Here is a 24,587-nt window from a genome sequence, read left to right on the forward strand (position 1 = left end):
GGGCCTGTATTGGTGCCACTCTGGATCCTGGATAAATTTTGAGTGACAAAAATGACATTTTATTCCTTTCAGGAGCCCAGCAAAAGCCCAAAGCCCCCCCTGGGTTACAGCAGGTTTGTGGCTGAGCCTAAGGCAGGCTTTGCAGCTCACCTGAATTCCCAGAGCCAGGACTCCTGTGGGAAGCACAGCCTCCTGTGATTGGCATTTTGCAGCCACAGAACCTGCACAAAATCCCACAATGGTTTGGATTGGAAAGAAACTTAAAGCTCATGGAGTTCCAACCTCCTGGAGTGGGCAGGGGCACCTTCCTGTGGTTGCTGAGCATCCTCTGGAAGGTTCTCAGAGGCAGCAGGGTCTGATGAAAACACACCAGGGAATGACTTCACCGATGGGGATGAAGCTGCTCAGCACCACAGCAAAGTGAGGAAGTGCTTTCCTTGGCAGGAGGGAAAATCCTCTTGGACAAACAGGTTGTGAAAGCTTGAACGAGGCCCTCAGAGCATGGCACCAGCCAGGAGAGAGGCTGCCAAAGACACAAGAAAAATCTCCAAGTAAAAACAACAGAAGCTGGTGGAGCTTTTTTTATCTGGATGAGGTTTTTTTTGGATAAAAACCATCTGAGTAATGATTGATGGTCAAGACACCTGGAATAGGCAATGAGGCATTGAAGACAAAAAAGGACCCAGGAGAGGGAAATTCATGTGTAGGGAAGAGGCTGGCAGATTCCCTTCTGCCCTTCCACAGTGACAGCCAACTCTCCCAACACTGCACGTGTCCACTGCTTGTGTGTTTGCTGCTGCCAGGTTAGGAGGAAATTGCTTTAGAGTAATTTTTGGAGAGATTTAAATTTTTGGATGAGATTCAAGCCTAATATCAAAATGAGTTATTTTATTAAAAGCATTTAAATAAAAACTGAAGAGTGGTCAGAAGCAGGAGGGCTGTTTTAGAAGGAATTTGCTCTAAACCTACTGCACAGAAGCTTTCTAAAATATTACCCTGCGAAAACCCCGTAATTCTCTTTATCTGCAATTTAATTACATTGCCTGTAGTGCCTGTGTCAGAGCAGTTCACTTATTCTTGTTCTCTATTAACTCACACCTGCCCCAGGAAACTGGAAGGAAAAATGGTTGGCATCCAGAGCCGTTGGTGTGTTATGGAGGATCTCACTGAACTCACCAAAAGGGTCTAATGAGGTACTGGAAAAATAGGAATTGGGGGTCTCCTACTGGCTGTGAGGTGGCAATATCTAAAGCTGGTGTAAAAGCAGAGGGAGAAGTGGGAGTGCTCCCATGATCCAGGGATTTGTCCCATCCAGTGTTTGTGGACCAGAGTTTGATCTGTTTGGGACTGCAGTAAAGTCCCAGAGGATCTGAATAAAGGAGCAGAGTCATCCAGAGCTGTGTGGATTGAAGATTTTAGTGACCTCCTGCAGCCCACAACGCGTGTGTGAGCGAGAGCTGAGGGATGTCCTGGGACTGTTACGGAAACCTTGTCACTTGTGACCCCCTGCAGTGCCCAGAGGGAACCTGGGGGCATGGAAATAAAGCATTAAACCAAAAATGACAAGTTGCAAGTTAAATTTGGCTTGGGTTTTGGGGCAAGGGCTGCAGCTGACTGTTATTTAACTTGGACAAACCAGCCTGTGGTGACAGAGGATGAACCTCAACCTTTGACTGTGGTTTAGAGGAGATTTCGCTGGCCACGGCATTTTTGCACTGCTTGTCTTCTGATAACTGGAGATGTGATTAATCCCAGCCAGGCTGACCTGGGCTTTGCCAGGGGAGGATGAGAACAAGGCAAACATTTCCATGCCACGCCAGGGGTCCGAGCTGCAGGAGAGCCGGGGTCTTTGCTGCAGTGCCGCTAATCCCTGTGTTTTTCTAGGAGGTTTGCAGGGCTCTGCCTCCCCCCAGGGATGGTGGCTGCTGATAATGTGCTATCTCCAGGCATATTTCCTGCTTATAGCACCAGGATGCCAGGGCCAGCAGTGTTTTAGCAGAGAGGAAGGTGACTAAAAGTTGGGAAAAGGCAATGACTTGTTAAACTGCAGAGGACTTTTTGGATTATTACAATTTTTTGTTTGTTTTAGTCAATCAGTTTTGTCAGGATGAAAAAAAGCGATGGAGATCCCCCAGCTTGAGCTCTCAGTGAGCTTGTGACCCCCCATCAGTGCCCGTGTTGTCACTGCTGGCTGTGCTGGGGGGCTGTGGGTGCCATGGGTGAGGTTTTTACCATCACCGTGGTGCCCTGGGCATCCCAAACATGCTCTCTGGAGCATGGAGGTGGGTGCAGGAGAAAAAAAGGGGGATTGGAGCCCACAGATTGGGCTGAGGGCACCGAGGCAGCTTGCAGGGAGGCACAACCCCAGACAGGGTCTGCCACACCGCTGGCTGGATTCTCGCCGTGCCCAGCAATAAGATCCTCCTTTGCTTTGTGCCAAAACCTCCCTCGGCCCTGCTGACACCGGGGCTCTTTGATGAAACTCTCCCGTCCCTCCTGTCTGTGGCAACCCCTGGAGACGATCTGAGAGCAGCAACCTTCCCCAAAGCTCCGGGGAGCCTCTGAGAGCGAGGCGGGCGGGTGCTTTAGTCGCAGGCATCCCCCCCTCCCCGCCCCCAGATGCTCCCCGGCAGCCTTTGGCATCCTCCGCCCGTGCGCCGCGGTCCCCCGTGCCCTCGGGGGGAGAAGCTGGGCTTCTGCTGCCAGGTGGGTGAGGCGGGGATGCTCTGGGATGCTCTGGGATGCGCTGGGATGCGCTGGGATGCACTGGGATGTGCTGGGATGCGCTGGGATGAGCTGGGATGCTCTGGGATGTGCTGGGATGCACTGGGATGTGCTGGGATGCTCTGGGATGAGCTGGGATGTGCTGGGATGTGCTGGGATGCACTGGGATGTGCTGGGATGCGCTGGGATGTGCTGGGATGCGCTGGGATGCGCTGGGATGTGCTGGGATGCGCTGGGATGCGCTGGGATGTGCTGGGATGAGCTGGGATGCACTGGGATGTGCTGGGATGCGCTGGGATGTGCTGGGATGTGCTGGGATGCGCTGGGATGCTCTGGGATGCTCTGGGATGCGCTGGGATGCGCTGGGATGCTCTGGGATGTGCTGGGATGTGCTGGGATGCGCTGGGATGCGCTGGGATGCGCTGGGATATGCTGGGATGTGCTGGGATGCGCTGGGATGCGCTGGGATGTGCTGGGATGCTCTGGGATGAGCTGGGATGCGCTGGGATGCGCTGGGATGCGCTGGGATGCGCTGGGATATATTGGGATGCTCTGGGATGCGCTGGGATATATTGGGATGCTCTGGGATGCGCTGGGCTCCTAAGCAGAGCAGGCGCTGAGCGCTCGGAGCCGGCTGCGCAGCCAGGCTGGGGCTGATGCCAGAGAGGCTCTGAGCTGCTGCTGCTGCTGCTGCCGCTGCCCGGGGAGAGCTGGGGAGGGGAGGGGAGGGGAGGCGAGGTGTGACTGTCACCCCGAGCAGGGGGCTGTCTCTGAAGGAGCCCGCTCTGCTCTCTCCCCAGAGCCTCTCTGACCGCGCTGTCGGCACAGAAACACCGGCAGAGAGGACGGGTCAAAGGCAGTGAGTATCTTTTTCTCGGTGTCTGTCTGTCTGCAGTGCCTCTGTGCTCGGCTTTCTCTGCGTGTGAATGGATGGTTTTAATCCCGTGAAGCCCCTGAGAGAGCTCATGGTTTGCTGTTCCGTTTATTTGTTCGTTTGGTTTTTAACCTTTGTGCTGCTGTTTTTCTCTGGTATTGGGATGGCTTCTTTATCTTTGCTCAGGTGGTTTGATAAGCTGAACGTCCTAATCACACCTCTCCCTTGCTGTCTCTCAAGGAGAAACCCCCAAAACACATCCATGACGAGGCTGGTAATTCTCCTTGAGAGGGTTCCTTCCACAGGAGGGGGAGGCAGGACGAAGGACGCAGCAGAGGAGGCAAAACCCCTCTCCCAGACCTTTATTGCAATTTACCAGCCACCACAGATCACATTTTAAAGTCACGGCTGCCTGGGTTTATTTGCAAACAGAGGGAACATCCGTGGCTATGGCAGCCGTGGGATGGCTGGTCCCAGCACCCCTGGAGTCGGACGGACTTTGGGATCTCAGGGAAGTTGGGTGCAGCTCAGAGGAGCAGGTGGTTGCTGTGGGGGCTGAGTGGGTGGGAGTGGGGGTGAGCAGAAGGCTCTTTCATAACAGCCCCCCAAAATTCAGGCTGCTGGAGGAGACTGCAGGGGAGAGGGCAGATGGCTCCGCTTCCAGCTCGGAGCAGCGGTGGGAAGGAGAAGCTGGAGGTGCTGGACTCTAGGAAGTCATGTGCTGCGGCCCCACATGAGGGTGAGGCTGTTAATGAGGAAATTTAAAGGGGCTTAAGGAATTACAGGGATTGATTTCAGTCAGAGAACAGCGAAGCAGCCGGTCGGGGTGAGGATTAAGGAAATGCACTCACTGGCAATGCAGAGCAATCCCGCTTCCATTAATTTAGTGGGGAAGAGGCTTTGTGCGTTTTTAATGTAATCAGGTTTTAAGAGGGATGTTGCATTGGGCAGCCCAAGCTCAGGGGTCTCCCCAGGCCCAGCAGAGCAGGGTCCTGGCTCCTTACACACCTTCTTAGCTCTCATCAGCTCCTTGGGCTCCTCCTCGGTTGTTCCCAGTGACAACATGACATGGAGGGTACCTGGAGCTTGGCAAATCAGAAACCTCTGCTCGTTGTAGAGCCCTGTTCTCTGTCCCCTGCCTCTCCTGCCTGGTGGATCTCACCTTCACTCTCTGTTGCTGTGAGAGTTGTCAACCAGCTGCTCCCTGGCAAGGCTCACGAGGACCCTGCCATCTCCTTCCCTCCTTTCCTCCTTCCCTCCCCTTTTTCAGCCTGTGCATCTCCTCGGTGCCTCCCCACAGCTCCCACCACCCCAAACGAGCCCTTGCTTGCTTGGAGTTATTTTTGTGTGGGTGCTTGAGCCTGTGCAGGTGAGAGGAGCGGCGCCTGCAGATGAGTGAAGTCCCCCTGTTGTTCTGTTTGCAGTGCCAGCTTTTCCATGATGCCTGGCCAGTCACATCAGCCATGACCCGGAGGGACAGGCACAAGAGGTAGTTTGGTGTTCTTAGCGAGCTCAGCCCGGAGCTCTGCCCCCTGAGGAGAGACCTCTGGATGTGTTGAAGGATGAGTGGGATAATTCCAACTCCTGCTGCTCCCTGGTGAGCTGGGACACCAAACTCGAACCGTTTTAGACCTGAAGTTGGACTTTACCTGCAGTCCTGCTCTTGGAAGGAAATGCTGTCTCTCCTCTGTGACCACCCCTCAACTCTCAACGTCTTCCACTGAGCAATTGACTTTCCACGCTACGAGGCAAGGATCAAATGGGTTGAGGACAACTGACCCTTCTTGGCTGTGGCAAAGAGGATTCTTTGGTGCATTTTTAAGTGCCAGGACATGAAACAGTAAATCCCTTCTTCCTGCGCTCCTGCCTCCTGCAAGCCAGCCCTGAGTGCGGTCCAAGCCAGCCAGTTAAAGGGTTAACCATAGCTGGATGCCTGAATGGCTGCCTTACTGATCCCACGGAGGTAACTGGAAAGACACAGTGCATCCCTCACCCCTGCCCATCCTGTCACTGTCTACCTTGTCCAGCAAGCCTTTCTGCTCACTGCAGGGTCCCCTCTTCCCCCCTGCCCTCCCCTTGCCTCTCCACCTCCTGCAAAATTTCTTTCCCCCCCACCTCTCTGTCCTGTGTCCTGTCTTGGAAGTCCTGGCTGAGAGAAATGTGTTCCATGAGGAGCAGCTCCCTGCTCTGCCCCCCACCCGCTCTCATTCCCTGAACCTCAGGCATCATGGGGGAACCTGAGCAGCGCTGCCAGAGTAGGGAGCAGAAAGGTGGGGGGTAGGAGGCATCTGGACAGGTACCAGCAGGATCCTGTAGCGGGCTTGGTGTCCCCTGGAGCACATCTGGGAACGTGGCACTCCCTGTGCTCTCACCTGGAGTTTGTGGAGCATCCCGGGCCCACGGCTGTGGGGCCGTAGTTGGAGGCTGTGCAACAATTCCTGTGACTGAGGAGTTCCTGGCTTTTGTGCCTGGTAAACGCTGCGAGCTGCCTGTGCTGCACCAGGGAGACACTCGGTGCATTTAATTAACATTTAATTTGCTTTAAGATTACATTAAAATGTGCAATAATAGAAGCTCTCCGAAGGGCGGGAGGAGAAGGGGGAAACAGGCGCTCTACAGATTGGCTCAGGCACTGGTGCTGAAGTATTCTGCAAGAATTACAGATGGAAGGGGGGAAAAAATGCTGTACTTCTGCAGCCACAGAAAGTCTTTGGCATCTGTTTGGCAGCAGGGCTTGGAGAAGGGCTTTCAGCAGCTCCAAAGTAGGTCCAGCAGCTGAGAAGTGGAGAGTGGGTCGCTAAATGCTCCTCCCATGGTCTGGAGGAGAGAATGGCCCAGTTGGACGTCCAGGGAATCTCAGAGAGGAGATTCCCCAGGGCTGGAGAGGCAGAGCCTGTGCGAAGGCGTGAAGCAGCCCCTGGATGTTTTTGGGGAGGGGGTGGTGCCAGTCCCGTGCCATGCATGTGTGTGTTCCATTCCCCTGTGCCTCGGTGTCCCTGCCCATCCCGGTTATGTAATGAAGGATGCTGCGGCTGCTGTCCCGGGAAGGGGCTGGCCAAGGACACCAGGGGCTGGCACAGGACAGAAGGCTCTGGGGCTGGGCTGAAATTTAGAGGAAAAAAAGCAATAAAGCCATTTTCTGCCTGGGTAAGCGTGTCAGGAAACAGGCAGTTTGATCCTGCTTATGTAATCCTGAGTCTAAAGAGGCCGCTTGGGATCGATCCTGGCCGGGAACTCACGGTGCTGCAGCACAGCCTCACCTTGCAGGTGCCTTACTACCCCTCTGCTTCCTCCAGCCCTCTCCTGCCCTCTACCTCTGGTATTTGTGTTTCTGGTGCTGCTGGACTGATTTCTTGTGCTGCTGCCCATTGCTCTCCTCCCACACCCGAGCAGAGCAGGACTTTCCAAGGAACCATCCCAAAGCACAGCAGCCTTTCAAAGCCTTTCTGCCAGCCAAGGCAGCTGAATGCTTGGTGTGAGTGAGCCTTCAGCTGCTCTGCTGCTGTGCTCACCCTTAACACCTGCCTGGAGATGTCTCAGGGTCCCTCTCACTCAGGAGGGAACCAAGGACACAGATCTGCAACAGAGCCACTGAGGTTTTTTGTTTTGTTTTGTTTTGGGTTTGTTCTTTTTCTTTTGCCAAGCTGGCTAGACTTATAATCATCCTCTTCTTTGGTTTTCCCCTGCTAACACCCCTGCTTCCCCACCTTGACCACAGGAACAGAGGGATGAGGACTCGCCTGGGCTGCCTGTCTCACAAATCAGACTCATATAATGATTTCACAGCTATTCTTCCGGACAAGCCCAACCGGGCTTTGAAGTGAGTATAGCTGCAGCATCCCACCCCAACCTCACTCCTGCCCTTCCCTTCCCCACCCACCACCCTTCCCTCTGGTATTGTCTTCATTTTGTTGTATTTTGTACGAGCTGTGGCCGCTTCCACGAGGAAAACAAAGCGGCACTGAGCCAGCAGGAGCAGCCTCAGGAAATGCCTGGATCTCCGACACCAGCTCTGCCGTGGGACAGAACATGCTCACAGTCCCCACTGCTGCGTGTGGGACATGTCTGCACCTAGTTGGGGATGTAATTTACACCTCTGTCATCACAAATCAAAGCCTGAGCAGTTGGCTTGGTGTATGTAAGTGGTGACCAGAAAGTTCAGATCATCTTCAGCTCAGCCTTGTATTTAACACTGCCAAAATTTGGGTGATGGTTTGCACAATGCTTGAGGGAGATGCTTCAAACCCTCCAGAGTCCTGATTTGAGAGGTGTGGGATGGGATTCCTCTGATCACGAGTCCCTGCTTGCACCTGAGCTAAGATCTGTCCTTCCCCTGAAAGGCAAGCGAGAGAAACAAACACTTCTGCAGGGCTGAGTTTCATTTCGCCTGACTTTTGGCTTTTACAATGTAAATGTCTGCATCTGAGCTTGTTCCCTGGGCCTCTGCTTAGAGTCAATGAGGAAAAATTGGTCCCTTTTTTGGGCACGATTCATCTGCCTTATTTTACCTGCCCACCTAGGGATGTGAGATGAGCAGAGATGAGTCCCTGCAGGTCCCTTGGTATCTCCTCACTGATTCTAAAGGAAGCCCAGGGTTACTTGGCTCAGTTCTACTCTCTAGAGCTCCAAAATCAGGTGAGGATAATTCCAGCCTTCCTCGGTGTCCTCATCAAACAGCTCCAGAGGGCGTGAGCAGCCGTGGGTTGTCCGTAACTTGCCCCTTCCTTTCCTTACAGAAGACTGTCAACAGAAGAAGCGACGAGATGGGCAGAATCTTTTGATGTCCTTTTGTCCCATAAATGTGAGTAGAGATCAAATTCTACCTTTTTACCCCCTCCTCTGCCCTTAACCCCTGTCCAGGGGCACGGTCCCCCAGAGCTGCTCACTCCCCAGCGGTCACCATCCTTTACAGGCAGGAAAAAAAAAAAGAATTTTGTGTGTTCCCTTCATGTCTTTGCTCCTGACCACAAGGAAAACCCTAAAGCCATCAGCCCAAGGTGCTGCTTTTTCCAACTCAGTGACTTTGACCAGCTTGCCCTGTCACAGAGGAATCACCTGTGGTCCCCCTGAGCAGAGCCTGACTTGCAATTATCACAGCAAACCCCAAAATTTCACATCCAGAGACCTTCTGCCAACCTATAATCAGCACCTCCCCGCTCTGTTCAATCCTAGAAGTTTTCTGTTCAGCAAATATTGCTCTGCTTCACCAGCGTTTTCACACTGAGAAATTATAAACAATGCAAAGTTCCCAGTATGGGTTCATTCATGGGCTTCTACTGGAGAACAAAACCCAAACGAGTCGAGGCTGGGGAAAAGTCAACGTGGGTGCTGAGCTGTTTTATGGCAATAAGGAGATGTCTGGTTTGCTTAAAGACTCAGGTTTTCCTCACATTTCAAAATGTAAATGTAGAATTATATTATTAAGCAAAGGGTAATTTTGCTGGGTTTCTACTGAGATGACAGCAGTTTTGGCAGGGAATTAAGTGACAACTTTAAACAGGCTGGCTGACCAAGGCAGGAAAATCAGGATGTAATTTTAGCAGCAGTATCTAGTTGAGATCATTGCTCTTGCAGCCAATAGGGGAAAAAAAAATATATGGTGTAGCTGGGTATGGCTAAAAAGGAACATTTCTTTCGTGGAAATTCAGAGCAAGAAGGGGAAAATGCACCAAGGAGATTGCAGGGTACCTGGGGGATGGAGAGAGGGGAGGGCAGGATATTCACATCCCTGTTATCATCCAGAACTCAAACCCATTTCTTCCTCACTGGTGTAAAAGTAGAAATTTTCTTTATTAGGCTGCAGAAGAATCTCTTGGATTACAAACCCCAGTGAATTTACCCACCTATGTCCTGATGTCATTCAAATTCTTCTCTCTTCAGCTGGCTGCTGCAAAAATGCTAAATCAAACCTGAGTTCAATTATTTCGTCCAGCAGCCTCCACAAGGGTGTCTGGTTTTATTAATAAATTAGCCTTAGAGAGTGATAAATGAATTATCGAGATCTTTCCCATCTCTTAGAATGGAAAGTAATTCTGATAACTCTCTGGCACTAATGAAAAATATTCAGTTTCTAATGAAAAATATTCAGTTCCTAATAGCAACAGAAGGTGATCTTTAAAATTTAAATTAATCTTTTTTTATCGGCAGTCACGGTGACATTGCCTGGTGATTGGTGACAAAAAAAAAATAATTGTTGTTTAATAAACTACTTTCTAAAGGAATATTTTATAACTGCTCTGCACCTGAAGTTTCTGGAATTGCCAGCCTGGCAGTCAAGGGTTATAATGATGCAAATACAAGAAGTTCTTTTGAGACAGAATTGTTATTTTAGTTACACTGGTTTAAAGGAGAGAAGAGCACGTACTCCTAGAATTAATTCTATTGTACGAGTTGCATTTTTGCTGTTAGGGATGTGCTGATGTTAGACAGGCAAGGGAGCCTTATGCCTTAACTGGCCAAAATCTGGGAGTAAATAAAGCTGTGCCTGGCCTGCTGGCATCTGTCTGTAGGGAAGCTGCCAGCAAAAATTCTGCTTTTAGTGCCAAGAGCAGGACAGAAATGTCCCAGCTGAATTTCCCTGTGGCTGCTCAGGTGAACAGCATTAGCCAGGGAAAATCAGAATTCATGCCTGAGGGCGTGGGCTTGGGGCAATTCTCCCCAGCTGACAGCATCAGCAGGTAGAGCACTTCTGCTTGACACTTGTCTTCACTAGATGGACAGTTCATTTATTTTGGAAAGGGGATTGTGACTTTGGGGGGGTTGTTCTGCTGCAGTCAGATGGTTTTGGTCCCTTCCAGCCGAGCTGTTCTCCAGGGAAAATAAACCCCAAAGTGCTGGAGCAGGATTCAGGAACTGGGTGGAGCAGCTGAGAGTGGGGCAGACCTTGTGGGCAATATTGCAAGGGGTTGGACAATTGGCAAAATTGCTCCAAGGAACAAGAATGGGGATCAGAGCACCCTGAGAGGATCTCCAAAGTGCCCCGCTGAGCAGGCTGCCCTTGTGCACAGAGGAGGCTCAAAGGGCTCCAGCACTTCCAAGTGAAATGGGAAAACCACTTCCTATTCTCATGATTCTCCAAAAGGTTTCTGGATGGAAGTGACCTGAGGAGGTGCCATGGGTTACACAGATTCCATGGAGAGCCTCGTTGTGCCAGGCTGGCTGGGGATTTGAGCCACCTGCTCTAGTGGGAGGTGTCCCTGCCCATGGCACAGGGGTTGGAATGGGATGAATTTTAAGGTCCCTCCCAGCCCAAACCATTCTATGATCACCTTTACCTTCAAGTGTGATGGCCCTGGGGATCTCCCCCTGATCTCCCCTCACCTTTCTGATGAATGAATGACAGTGCAGGTCATGTTTGATGAGAGGAGGACTGAAATCCCTTGGGATTTGAAACAATTTTGTTTATGAGTGACCCTCTGCATAGGGTGGTCTGGTTTGGATTAATTCCCTGAGCCATTCAAAGGGTAATTTGACTTGACTGTTAACAAGAGATTGTGAGTAGGAGATGCAGGAGGGCTCTCCCCACCTGGCTTTTGTGCTGGCCCTGGGACCCAACTCCCTCATCCCTCCTGGAGTGAGCAGTGCTGAGCAGCAGGATTCAGCAGCTCTGGATGGATAGGTCAGTGCAATGATATCCTAATTGTTTTTGCTAATGGGTGAAGGAAATCAGCTGAGAAACCCCCGGGGTCAGGCAGACAATCCCTATTTTACATCAGGAGCCCTGAGCTCACTGCCAGACACATTCCCTGGGGTCAGGGCTTCTGAGCAAGCAACAGGAGAGGGGAGCCTGATGCTGCTCTTGTCGGGGAATTGAGAGAGGAACAGGCAGATTGTGTGCAGCCTTCCCCTGGGTGCCCAGGGAGAAAAAACAGCGTTTTTAACACGCTGGATTTTGGCATCTTTTCCCATTTTGTGCCGGGGAAGCGAGCTCAGCACAGCCCCCAGAGCGTGAGTGCATGCCTGTGAGTAACTGAGGAGTAATCCCCTCGCTGTGCCCGTGCCCAGGAGGCACAGGCTGGCCAGCCAGATGAGGATTTCTTTTGACAGGCTGCTGGAGGGAAATACAAGCAGCAGCATGTCTCATTCTGTGTCCCTCACGGGGCTGGACACATGGCTTTTCCTTCATCCAGCACCCAGCAGGACAGCCTGTCCTCAACCCTTGGCCACTTCTCAACAAAGCACCCAGCACCAAAACCCTTCCTGCTGAATTCCCACTTTTATCTCAAGGGAGATTTTTCTCGAGATTTTTTTTGAAATCTGGAGGACAGGGTGATTTTTCTCCTGATTTTTTGTGATCTCTGTGCTCTTCCGCCCAAACTTTATTGTTGTTCTCCTCCTTCTGTTGTCTACACATTCCTTCACTTCCTACACAGCACAGGAATATCCCAACCTACTCCCAGCTCTTTCTAAGCCAGAACAGCATTAGCATTGTGCTGTTGACAGGCAGCTGAGATTAAGGGAAGCACAGCTCAGCAGCAGCGAGAGCACCTTTGTGTTCTGTGCAGAGCTATCTTGACCTTGTCCCTCCAGCCCTGGACCCAGCACGTTCCACAGAGCCAATCCATCCATCCACCAGCCATGGGGACTCTACCTTTACTCCCTGCATGAAGCCTGCTTGCTGAGGGGGTGAAACACATGCATTAAATAAATGATTGTTGGTTGCTTTCTTGCTCAGGCTTGGTTATCAAACTGCCTGGATGCTTTAGGCCACTAATCTGGGCTCTTCCTCATGATGATGAAGCTTAGTTAAGACCTGCCTCGTGTTTTCTGCTCCCCACTTCAGTCTCTTCTTGCTGGAAAGGATCCGCTTTCCATCTCCTGAACGGGATTTTGAGAGTCCCTGTGCTCACAGGGTTGTTGAACTGCCTGGCCCTGCCCACTCATAAAATACAAATCCCTGTCATTGCCTAACTCACAGGTGACCTGCAGGATCCTGAGCAACGTCTGAGCACTTGCACAACCCCTCCTGCACGTTCCTCAGTCAGTCTGAACGGAGAGCAGGGCATTCTGAAGTTTATATTTACCTTGCCAAAGCAAAATAGAAAATGTCTGCTGCTTCTCCCTCAGACTGAGCTCAGTGTTCACTAAAGAGCTCTGCTCCTTTGCCTTCAATTTATCTGCTCCATCAGCATCGATTTCCTCCTTTGGCTTCAAGCAAAGGGCTCCTGAGTCAAATTCCTGAGTAACTGTCCAGCAGCTGTCCTGTTGTACACCAGCACATCTTGTCCTCCTGAGTGGAGGGCTTTTGGGCCCCAGGTTAGGGATTACCTAGTGCTGCTGCCTCTGCAGACTTCTAATCCTGCTTTTAATTTCTGTGCTTTCTCTGCAAAGCATCCCTTTGGAATTGCAGGCTGGGAGATTTCAGGAGGTGAAATCTCCTTCCTGCTCATATCACGCTGCACTCCAGTGGTGGCTGCCCTGGGAAAAAACACATCCAGTTGGGTGGGATGAGCTTAGAAATGCTCATCATCCATGAGTGACCGTTCCTTGAAAGCCTTGATGTGCCGTGAAGGAGGGGAGGAGATTGAATATCAATATCCAGGTCAGATTCCAGCTCAGGTGGTGGCAGTTCCCACGCCTGATTGTCCTCCTGCCCTTTCCATCAGACTTGTCATTGTTCCATGACAAACTTTTGGCAGCAGTTCCCCAGACCTGGCCAGCAGGCACAGCTGGAAAGGCTGGCAGGCACTCAAGGGCTAAAGATGAAAACTCTGGAAATCCAGGCAGTCAGGGATGACCTCTCCTGCATCCAAAGTGTCCCGTGCAGGGTTCAGCCTCACCACTTGCAGCTCCTCGAAGGCTGTGAGGACTGCATGACAGGAGGGTATATAAAAAGCAGAGAACAGCCAGACACTATTATTTATCCCTTCACTGTCTAAACTTATTTCAGGATAAAAAAGAGCTGATTGACATTAGAGCAGGAGGCAGAGCTCATGGAAACCTCCTGGTCCCAGGGGAACCTGCTGCAGCTGCTCTCTGGGGCAGGGCTGTAGCAAACACCTTTCTCTCTTTGTCACTCATGACATCCCCTTCTTTTAGCAGATATTATATTTTTTTCAGGCATTATATTTTTCAGGTATTATATTTTCTGGGTATTATATTTTCTGGGTATTACATTTTCCAGATATTGTATTTCTCAGGTATTTTATTCCTCAGGCAGGATATTATTTCAGATATAATATTTTATTCAGGTATTTTATTTTTCAGGTATTTCAAATTTTTTCAGGTACCATATTTTTTCAGATATTATATTCTGCATCAGCCACCTTTTGCAGATGTGGCATTTTTGTGCAACACTGCTGTTCCTGCAAGGGATCCTTTGTCAGTGCTGTGGCTCTGGGGCTGTTGTAGAGGAAAAGGGGAAAAAAAATAGATCAGGGCAGAATCAGGGGACCAAGACCTCAGCAGGGACACAGCAGAGACATGGCAATGTGCTTGGGTGCTGGAATATTTCATGTCAAGCATCCTAGGAGCTGATGATTTATAAAATGACATAGATCTTGAGGAACTGGAACTTTCTCCCTGATTTATTTCTTTCTTTCTGAGAGCTGTCAGCCTGCAAAGACTCCTTGCCCTGTTCTCCAGTCCTTCCCTTGCTCTCACACACAGGCCCTGGGAATTTTAGAGGTGCTAAGGGGGACACAGGTTTTGGAAAATGTTTCTGTGTCCCAGATTTCAGCAAGGGCAGCAGCTCTACAACCTTCACCACATTTATCTTCCCACGGAGATGCTCAAAGCAGCCACGGGCAGGGTAATCCTGGCAGGTGCCCTGCTCCTTTGGCAACCTGCTCTGCAGGCTTCTCCAGGGCTGAATATTGCTGTCACAATATTGCCCCAGGCTTGGACCCACAGTCTGCAGTGTTACTTGGACAAGAGGCCCGGTTCTGTCTATCCTAGCAGCTCAAAAACCCCGATCTCCTCCTAAAATTGCTTGAATGGAGAAGTGTCAGGACGAGCTGGAATAATGCAGCTATTTCTGGGGCTGACAGCAGGAGGGAGCATGGCTGAGATGGGATGGATCCATTTTTATTGCTGATAGCAGACTGCTGATGGAGCAGTCAGTGCAAAAAAACAAAACCCTAATGAAGGAGCTTTGAGGAGCACAGAGCAGAGAGAGGTTTAGCCTCTAATTTGGGCTTGTCTGCCCTAATATCTCTTCTGCCTTTCCCTCTGAGGATCTTGGCAGTCAGACATCTCCTCTGACTGACACACAGACAGAAATAGGATTGTTTGTTGCTGTTCAATACCCAGGGCCACTGCTTAGGGCTCGAGGCTTCAGCAGGAGCTGGAAAATATCTCCATGTCCTAAGTTATTACCAGGAACAAGGGAAGCAGGAGGAAGTTTAGGACATGCAAGGGAGATGCAGGGCAGTGTTACATTGCTATAGATCTGTAGCACACATGGCATAAAGATATATACAGCAAATAGATAGCATATAAATAGCATATCTATTATATATGGCATATATATATGTGTATACATGCATATCTATATATAGATAGATATATCTATATACAGATATATCTATATCCATATATATCTATATACAGATAGCATATACAGCATATAAACTGGAACTGGAGAAAATGTTAGGATTATCCACAGGGATCTGGACAGGCCTCAGAAATGAGCCCGTGGAAGTCTCATGAGTTTTAATAAGACCAAGTGTAAAGTGCTGCACCTGGATTGCCCCAAATATCAATCCAGGCTGGGGGATGAACAGATCAAGAGCAGCAGAAGGACTGGAGGATGCTGGTGGATGAGAGGCTGGACATGCCCTGTCCTTGCTCTCTTCATCCTTCCCAGGAGTCTGACCTCACCAGGCTCGTCCCAAATTCCATCAATATTTTTAGACAGTTGCTTGGAAGTAGCCAGTGCTGACTCAAGAGCTTTCCTGTCATGAACTACAAAACATGAACTGCACCCTATTGCAAAAGACCAGGAAGAGTTAAAAACACATTACTGGGAAAAAATGGAAAAAAAAAAAAGAGAGAGAGAGAGAAGCTAAATTTATCCCGAGGAGAAAGGGTATGTGTGAAACCTTCAGCTACTTCAACGCCGCTGGTGTTGCTCAGGGAAAAGAAATAAAAAACAATGGCTGTGTCCATAAATAGGCCCAGGCAGGGCTTTAAGAGGACACAGATTGCCTAATAAATCTTTCCATATTTCTAATCTGCCCCGGCTGACTCAGATTGCGTTACTGAAATGTCACAATTGCTGAGCATTAGCGAGTGATAAGCACACTTTTACCACTGACTAGACAAGCCGTAATTAGGCCGAGTCCTTTTCCTCTCCCCTTTATTGGAGCTGTAACAGACTCTCTGAGAGCTTTCCTCTGTTTAAATAGGAACTAAAAATGGCACAAGGCAATAAAGCAAAATGACAGAAAACATAGGCCTCAAGTCCACAGCAGCCGTGTTTTATTAAAGTTTTTTTTTAGCGGCACAAAGTGTTGCATTAACACGAGCTGAAGCTTGATAATTCCATGAGTGACGTTCCAAAGGGTGAGGGTCCCAGTCCTCTTAGCTGGAAAATGCTTTGGAAAAGTCACATCAGGTGATGCTTGGCTTGGTGGGCAGCTCAGTAAATCAGTAAATTACGGGCGTGTGCCGGGATCGCGGAACTTGGGAGAAAAATCAAGTGGCCTTCGCTAGGCGGGGGTGGATGGAAGGATGTCTGTGAAAGCAGCAGCTCCCCGTGTCTCTCCTGCAGATGGGCTGGCAGCTTTCCGTGCTTTCCTGAAGACAGAGTTCAGCGAGGAGAACCTGGAGTTCTGGCTGGCCTGCGAGGACTTCAAGAAGACGCGCTCGGCAGCCAAGCTGGCCTCCAAGGCCCAGCGCATCTTCGAGGAGTTCATCGACGTGCAGGCCCCTCGGGAGGTGGGTATGGAGCTCCCCTCACGTGCAGGCCCCTCGGGAGGTGGGTATGGAGCTCCCCTCACGTGCAGGCCCCTCGGGAGGTGGGTATGGAGCTCCCCTCACGTGCAGGCCCCTCGGGAGGTGGGTATGGAGCTCCCCTCACGTGCAGGCCCCTCGGGAGGTGGGTATGGAGCTCCCCTCACGTGCAGGCCCCTCAGGAGGTGGGTATGGAGCACCCCTCAGCACCCCAGCTGGGTGCTCTCCCTCTCCCTTCCCCTCTCAGGGAGAGGCTGAGGAAGGTGGCAGTGCCACCCCTCAGTCACAGCCCGCCGTGACTCATTGCTGCTGAGGGCAAGGGCTTTGGTGACATTAAATTAGTCACAGCCAGGGGCTTCACTGGCAACCTCAGCCTACATTTCCTAACCTCACCCAGCTCTCCCCAGGAGCAATTTCACCCTGCTGCTCTCATTTACTATCAACCCTCGAGCAGGATGTTGGGCTCTTTCCTCACAGGACACTTTGCACAGGACCAACCCACCCACAGATAACTTGTTGGCTCCCAAGGGAGGAGAGTTTCTCTGCTGAGTAATTCCCCCCTCACCCAGACCTCCAGAGAGGTGCTGAACAAAAAAAATGAACTCTGAGCTGAACAAAAAAAAAAAAAATGCGGGCTCAACAACCTAGAGCCTGCCATTTTTAAATCCTTTAAATTGCTTATTTAATTTAAATATTGGATATTAATTTTTAAATTAATATTTTCATTAATATTTTATATTAAAAATATTTATTTAAATATGTACAATTTAAATCACTTGACAGGCTGATGGTGCTGTCAGATCCTGCACTGGGTTACTGCAATCTTACTGCACCCAGCCCCTCCTGCTCCACCCCATGGGTGCCTGTCAGGGACCCCAAAATGGGCTCATTTCACTCCCTGTCCCAGCTGGAAAGGCCACTGGGAAGGACCCAGATTCACACCGAGGTCCGTGGGTGTTTCCCACTGTAATTCAGGAAGCCAGATGAGATTTTAAGGACTGGAAGGCTGATTTTTGATAGGAAATGGGAATGCAGGTGGGATGGAGCCTTTCCTAAAATTTGGTCCTGTGGTGAAGTTTCCTTAGCGCTATTACATAATTTTGGCATGCTTGGAATATGAAATTCTTAAGCAAATGGACAGAGCTAATCCATACTGCCGACATCCACCCTGAGGCAGACAGCTTTTACTTTCCAGGCTCCTTCAAGTTTGGATATTCAGTTAATAACAACAAATAACATCTTTCCAGCCATTTTTTTCTTCCAGACAATAACCCTAAAAAGTGCTGATTGCTCTGCTAGGGAAGGAAAGCAGGAAAACTCCATTGGCTGGAGTTTTGCAAACAAGTGGCAGTCATAACATTTTAGGGTGGTTTATTTTTTTTTTTTTCCAAGCCTGTCCTCCAGATATTGTAACATGAAGCTGCTATGGGAAAAATCAAACAATTTATTTTAGATCAACAGAGTTTAGAAACATTTAATAAGAATGTACTGATGGTTTAAACCCAGTTTATTCACCCCTCTGTTGGGCATGTGGTGAAGAAAAGGGAGCAGGAGAGAGGTTAAGCTGAGTCAGCAGTTTTAGGTGATGCACTGCCTAAGAGTCTGAATAAAATTAATTTGATTCCAGAAGTGCTATAAGATCACTATAAATCCAACTTTTCCAGCCTTGGGGCAGGACTCACAACCCTGGATCACTAAAATCCCCAGAGCTGTGGGGGCTGTTCAGGCATGGCTAAGGGTAGGACCTTGGTTCTGCTGCTGTTTCTCCATTCCCATGGAGAGGGGATGTGACATTTGGAGGAGGCCAGCTGGACACTCAGTGCCAAACTCTCTTCTGCTGCTTTCCCCAGGTGAACATAGACTTCCAGACTCGGGAGCTGACCAGAAGAAATGTGCAGGAGCCCTCCCTCTCTTGCTTTGACCAAGCTCAGGGGAAGGTGCACAGCCTGATGGAGAAAGACTCGTACCCCAGGTTCCTGAGATCCAAAATTTACACAGACCTGCTGTCTCAGACCCAGAGGAGGCTCAGCTAGAGCAGCCATGGGGCCCTCAGAAACCACAACAGCCAAAACCCATGTCTAAATGTGAAACTTTCTTGGTGTTAAAAGCAGTGGGAACGGGAAAAGAGGGAGAAGGGGCAGAGGAAGCTTCCAGAGAGTGATCCAGACGTGGTATTAAGACTCTTTGGCTTTCTGTGCTTTTGGGTTTATTTTTGGTTAGCAGTAGCACCTCGCAGTCGTTGCCTCTCTCTAGCACAAACCCAGAACCCTCTCGAGTCATCTGTGGGCAAGGCAGGTTTCCTTTAAAATTGCTGGGTTGGTTTGTGTGTAAATAACACCTTTCCATCCTCCCACACATCTCCCTGTCTCTCACCCCTCCTTTGTGCTCAGAAGGGCCCCGAGGGCAGTTCTGACCCTTGTGCAGCCGCATCCATCCCACCTCTCCCAGGGGTCTGGACCCAGAGGCCGAGGGGAGGGAGAGAGGAGACAAAAGCACAGGATTTATTCCCTTTCCTGGAGTGGAAACCATCAGCAAACTCAGCTCACCTCCCCATTTTGTTTGCACACCTCATGACGTGGCTGCTACCCTGTCACCGACCCTTTTCCTTCAGGGATGGGGACTCGGAGTATTCTCCACAGGACTGTGTGAGGAGCTGAGTTTTCCTTGTGAGGAAAGTCACCCCAAAAGCTCTCACCAGGCCTGGGCAGTCAAGTCTTCTAATGTGAATGATTGTTTTTCATGGCTATTATTTATTTGTGCGGTATTTCAGTCTCAGGGCCCCAGTCGTCATTTAGGCTCTGTTGTGCTGGGCACTGGACCAAAAGCTTGCACAAAGGGGCTCCTGGTGGCTCCTCAGGAAAGACCTGGAAAGAGTGGAGAGAAGGAATGTCCCCTCTGCCCCTTGCTGAGGTGTAAGAAAAGCACAGCAGATGGCATTTTTCACTTGGTGCACGGCAAGGTGAAAAATCACATTTTTCTTATTTTATTACTGATTACTGACTGTTCCTACTCACCACCAGTCCACTGTGGGTTCAGAACTCCCCAAGACACACACCCTGCTGCAGGGTGCTTGCTTCCAGTGGGACACAGAGAGCATGGGGTGAGCAGGATGGGTGTCTGGGTGTGCAGAGGGGTGTGAGGTGCTCCTTGGCCCTATTCCCATAGCCTGGATGGATGCTGCAGGAGAAGGCTCTGTGCAGATGTCAGGGGTGTAGCACCTCCTCTGTGCTGGGCAATAATTCCTGCCATCTGATGGCCCCATTTCCATGGCACTGCTGCTCCAGCTTGGCAGATTCTTGCAATATTTTTGAGGGGAGAAGCAGACAGCCTGTCTGTGGATTTGAGCCGACAGAGCAGAGGTCTGTTTTCTTAATTTAATGAAGGCCTGGAAAGTGACCCTATGGATCTTTTCCTTCTCTCAGTCATCCCCAGACCAGAGGCTGTCAAGCTCTGCTCCAGCCAAGGGTGGTGGGTGGGTTTGATACATCAGAAAGCTGCTGATAAAGACTTTGTGTAACGTGGTGTAAATGAGGTAGGATGAACTCTAAAGCCAAGCACAATGTGTTTGGAACAAGATTAAAAAAAAAAAAAAAAAAAGTCTGGTTGGATATTAAAAATCACTGTCCATTAATTAAGTAGGAGACAGCTTTTTGAGGCTTTTTGCAAGGATGATGTGCAGGGCAGTAGGACTAACAGGTTTAGGTTCAAGACAGAGGTGGTAAACACGCTGAGTTTATTCTGGAGGTGTGTTCCTGCAATCTTTATGTTCAGCAGGGAAACCTGCCTCTTTCGGTGCCTGCTTGGTCAGCAGCAGAACCCTCTGTGGAAGGCAAATCCCACCTCCAGTTAAATTTCCATGAGGAATGGCCAGGAAGAGCTGCAGTGACCCAGAATTCCTGGCTGTCCTCTGCCCCTGCAAGGATCCCTGAGGGCACTGTTGAGGCACAGGAGGCTCCTCATGGGACACAAGGGACAGAAAGGGCTGCCCTTGGCAGTTTGACACAAATTTTTGCCGCTTGCTCGAAAGTGGGAGAGGCGAGAGACCCCTGGAAGACGCTCCAGATTTGCCATGATTTCTCCAAGGGCAGCAGATCACGCAGGAGCTCAGTGTCCCAGAGCTTTATGGCAAGCCAGGCACAGTGGGACAGGTCTGGGGAACCTGTGCAAGGAATGGGTCACCAAAAACTGATGCCTTGGAGTGACTGCCAAGACCACAGGCTAGACAGAGTTAAGAGGATAAAGGAGATATTTATTAAAGGTCTCCAACAGATGCACCTTGGGCAGTGCAAAAGCCTCACAGAGGCCACACCCAGCATGGACAATGGCCATGAGTTTTTCAGACAATTATAATTTTGATCCATTCACATATCAGGGGTTAATCCTCCAGTTACAGCTTCAGGTAATGAAGACACATTCCCCCAGTTTGCTCCCCCATAATTCACTTTTATTTGTACTTCTCATGGCCTCAGGCAGTGAGGTGTCTTTGGATCACCCAAAGGGATTGTTTTGTTTAACTAAAATGTGAAGACAGTTAACCACACTTTACATGGAGTTCAGAGCTATGCACCAGTACAGCATTACAGGATCTGGAAAACATAAAAGCTAAAATCTTAAAGCATCAGCCTGAGGTCCCAGTTTTACCCAGTGACCCCACTGCTGCCAGAGGGCAGCTCAGCCCCAAACAATCAGAACAAGTGTTGCAGGTGGTGAAGAGAGGCCACCTTGTCTGGCCCTGCCTTCCTCCTTTCCACCCTCCTCTTGCCTGCATGTGCAGAAAGCACCCCAGGATGCCAGCAGCAGGAGGCTTAAACAGTCATGGCTTTCAAAGAGAAGGCAGAAGGCCAGACTTGTGGTACTTCTCTCCAGACAGACCTCCTGAGTGGGCTTGGGTGGTGCTGACCTCTGGTGCCAACTGAGGCACCCCAGACAAGGCTCTGCAGTGCCCTGGGGAGGGTCACAGAGACAGCCAGGCCAGGGGACACAGCAGGAACCAGATGTTTGTGTGAGGTTTGTGTTGAGTGGGGACAACCCCCAGGCTCCCCTGGTGGCTACAAAGCCTGGTCCTGCTCAGACTCCTGTGACTCCATCTCTCCACAAGGTCCTCCAGCAGCCTTGGTGCTGCTGTCTTTCATTTCACCTCAGAACTCACTTCAAAGTGGCCAACACCCTGTAAATCCAAGCTCCTTTCTCTCCTCCACCCACCTGGGGAATTGCCTGGAGCAGGGCACACCTGGAGATGCCATTTCTGCCTGGAATCAGGCTGGCTGGTGCAGGGCAAGTGTTTTCCCCATTACACTGGTGCCAGGCAAGGCCCTCCACTGGGAACAGCATCCCAGAACACAGAGGGGAGCAACAGTATTGTCTGAGGCATGTGAGTCTGCCACAGTTATTTTTGTTGCTGCTCTTGCAGTTTGTCTCTCTGGAAGGAAAGCAGACTAGTTATTTAAAGTAAAATTCTATTTTTCTTAAACAAGAAAATGGCACCAGCTGCTTCTTTTATGCCAAATGCCGTTCTGAAGTGAATCAAAATAAGCAGCTTGTAGCTCTACCCCTTAAACCAGGGGCTGATCAAGGGAACAATGACTGAGCCAAAGCTTTGGAAAGAGCTGAGTGGTGACTAATCCTCACCAAGGGCAAATATCCTATCCTTGATTCATCTCTTTCTGGTGTGAAAGGGATATTCACAACCCACAAACCCATTTCCCCTCTCCACAAGCACACACCCCCCAAATTTTCCTCCTGTTAAAGTGTTAAAGTGTGCCATCACATGAAGAGTGGGGAAAAAAACCTGGTTCACTCAGTTCTTTTTATTCTCTTTGCTGGCACATATCCAGTCAGCTCCCAGGTAGTTTGATGGCAGAAGGGAAAAAGAGTTTACAAATTTCCTTTCCCTTTTCTATGAGCTTCAGGTGGTGTTAACTCCAGGATCAGATGCAGAACTCTGACCTGTCTGAAGTTTCTCCTGCTTTGGTCCATCAGCCAGGCTTGGGATGATTTCCATCACTTTTAGGGGACTCATTAATGCACCAAGGGCTCCCTGTTGTCCGTGCTGGGGAGGTGTGAAGGGCAAAGTCTTGCCAGTCTAAGCAGGGGAGGGGGAAGTTGCTGTGTGTGTCTGGGGGTGTGGGTGGATGAGAGTGCATGTGACTTCATCTGTATCTTATTTAGTGTCCTCTACTAGAGAAGCTTTTCTGAGACATAGATGTGCATGTTAAAAATAGGAGAATTAGGCATAAATGACATAAACTGAGATCTTTAGCCAGTGTTGTGTTTGCCTCGTGTATAAGTCCGAGTAGTAGTAAGAGATGTAAAACTCTGCTAGGCTTCCAGTTACCCCTAAGAGCACATGTATCAAACTGAACTGAATGTTCACTGATAGACACAAAACCAAAATGTTTACAGCATTCAGAGCAATAGCAAAGCATACCTCATGCCAGTCCTGGAGTGCCTCTCCCCCCTCAGTGCAAGCTTTCCCCTCCCTGGGGGCCTCTGGCTTCTCCCTCCAAACTCCTCTCTCCTTCTCTGTCCTGTCCTGGTTGTCTTCCCTCCCCTTCCTCCTCCTCGAAGCACTCCAAACCTTCCTGTCCACCAGCACTGTTTGTCCTCATCTGTCTGAGCCTGGGACTGCCCTAACCTCCCCCAGTTTGCCTCTCCTCCATCCCCATCCATCCCTCCTCTCCTCTTTGCCTTTCCCTTCCCCAGACACGTCTCTGGTCATGCCATCTCCCTCCCACACGCCTCCTACTGCCACTGTAAAGCGCCTACGAGCTCTTCCTTGCCTGTTATATAAGAACAAAACGTTTCACATCATTTCTGCATTATCTTTCATCCCTGGGGCTGCTGCAGTTGTCTCCTTCCTTGGTGCTGTGCTCTCTCTCTCCGGCATCGTAGCATTATATCCCAGAACTGGAATTAAAGTTCATTTTGCTGCTAGACCAGAATGCTTCTCTCTCCCACGAACCCCTTGGGCTTTGCAGAGGCTCATCTTGTCCCCAAGTCTTTTGTCTTCCTTCTTTTTTCTCCTCCTTCCATGCACGCTGCACATGCAGTGCTTGTGGCAGGGGCTGGCTAGGGTAGAGGGCAGCTGTGCCGGGGTCACTCCCAGCTGGGCACCCCCGTGGCCCTCTGGTTTATAAAAATAGTCTCAATAAAGGTGTGTGGGTTGTATTTGCTCGTCAAAGTCAGTCATTGTGCTCTGTGCCTCCTCCTGGCTTTACAGGAGGATGTGTCTCTAATCTGGGACTGCGGTGAACTCAGCGGGAGTTCAGGGAACTGAGGCCGTGGGAGGGAGGTGGCAGAGGGGGATGAGCTTGTCACCAAAAACATCCACCATTCCTGGCAAAAAGACACGGGAGAAAAGGCAGTGCCTGCTTCTGGAGGGACCAGGGAGCTTTGGGGACCAGCTGTGCTGTGAATTGTTTGTCACAATGTGGCCCCACACCTCCCCAGTTTGCCTCATGTGCTGTGTGCCCCAGGCTGGCTCTGAAACATGACGAGGAGCTGCTCAGCTTTGCATTTCCAGAGTAGATAACATCCTGAGAGAAATGTCTTCATGTTGCTCTGTCAGTGCCTGCAGCCACCAGCTGGAAAGCAGTGAGGGGAAGGAGGCACCTTCTGCTGGGTTTACCCCTTGACCTGTGTGGGACTCCTGGCAAAGAAGAGAGCAGGGTACAAGCACACCCTGGGGTAGATCCCCCTTCCTTAAGAACCACAATTGAAGATCTCATCTTCTTATAACCTCTCCCCCCAACTCTTCCATGAGTTACCCAAATCAGAGCTCAGATTTGTCCTTAAGCTCCTTGGCACCTCCACCTTGTGTCCCCTTGAGGACCTGACTGCAAGCCCAAGCGCCCAGTAAGGCTGCTCAAAACAACAAAGATGTCTTGTTCCTCTGGAAATGAACTCGTGGGTGGCTCAGTGAACTCAGAAGTGAGCCACCAGGTAAAGGGAACAGCTCCAAAGTGCTTCCCTCTGCCACGTTTTTATTTCCATGAGATGCTGCTGCTGTCGCCTTGGCGGCGTCCGGGCGCTGCTGCCGTGGGGAGACATCAGCAGGAGCACTTTGGGCAGGCCACAGGCTGCTCAGTCTGACCCT

The 24,587-nt window shown here is 50.2% G+C and overlaps 1 protein-coding gene across 5 annotated transcripts; it reads left to right on the forward strand.

The window, feature by feature from the left end:
* The first annotated feature begins 2,604 nt into the window (after positions 1 to 2,604).
* On the forward strand, positions 2,605 to 23,659 carry RGS8 (regulator of G protein signaling 8). 5 transcript variants are annotated; one of them, XM_086842515.1, is made up of 6 exons: positions 2,605 to 2,706; positions 3,525 to 3,583; positions 7,317 to 7,418; positions 8,335 to 8,399; positions 16,311 to 16,477; positions 18,343 to 23,659. In XM_086842515.1, the coding sequence occupies exons 1-6, from the start codon at positions 2,620 to 2,622 to the stop codon at positions 18,523 to 18,525; spliced, it is 663 nt and encodes a 220-aa protein (XP_086698641.1). In that variant the 5' UTR covers positions 2,605 to 2,619; the 3' UTR covers positions 18,526 to 23,659. The 5 variants fall into 5 exon arrangements, with proteins under 5 accessions (XP_086698641.1, XP_086698637.1, XP_086698639.1 ...); XM_086842511.1 differs by lacking the exons at positions 2,605 to 2,706; positions 3,525 to 3,583 and adding an exon at positions 5,065 to 5,561 and having other exon boundaries at positions 16,311 to 16,637; XM_086842513.1 differs by lacking the exons at positions 2,605 to 2,706; positions 3,525 to 3,583 and adding an exon at positions 5,065 to 5,561.
* The last annotated feature ends 928 nt before the right edge of the window (positions 23,660 to 24,587 follow it).

This window comes from Cyanistes caeruleus, chromosome 9 (genome assembly GCF_971803275.1).
Source record: "Cyanistes caeruleus chromosome 9, bCyaCae1.hap1.1, whole genome shotgun sequence".
Classification (NCBI taxonomy): domain Eukaryota; kingdom Metazoa; phylum Chordata; class Aves; order Passeriformes; family Paridae; genus Cyanistes; species Cyanistes caeruleus.

Bases quoted from the DNA above. Each gene is read 5' to 3' on its own strand.
- RGS8 (XM_086842515.1), top strand. From the start codon at position 2,620: ATGCTCCCCGGCAGCCTTTGGCATCCTCCGCCCGTGCGCCGCGGTCCC. The intron at 2,707-3,524 runs GTGGGTGAGGCG...CTCTCTCCCCAG, and splicing joins AGCTGGGCTTCTGCTGCCAG to AGCCTCTCTGACCGCGCTGT. The intron at 8,400-16,310 runs GTGAGTAGAGAT...TCTCTCCTGCAG, and splicing joins TGTCCTTTTGTCCCATAAAT to ATGGGCTGGCAGCTTTCCGT.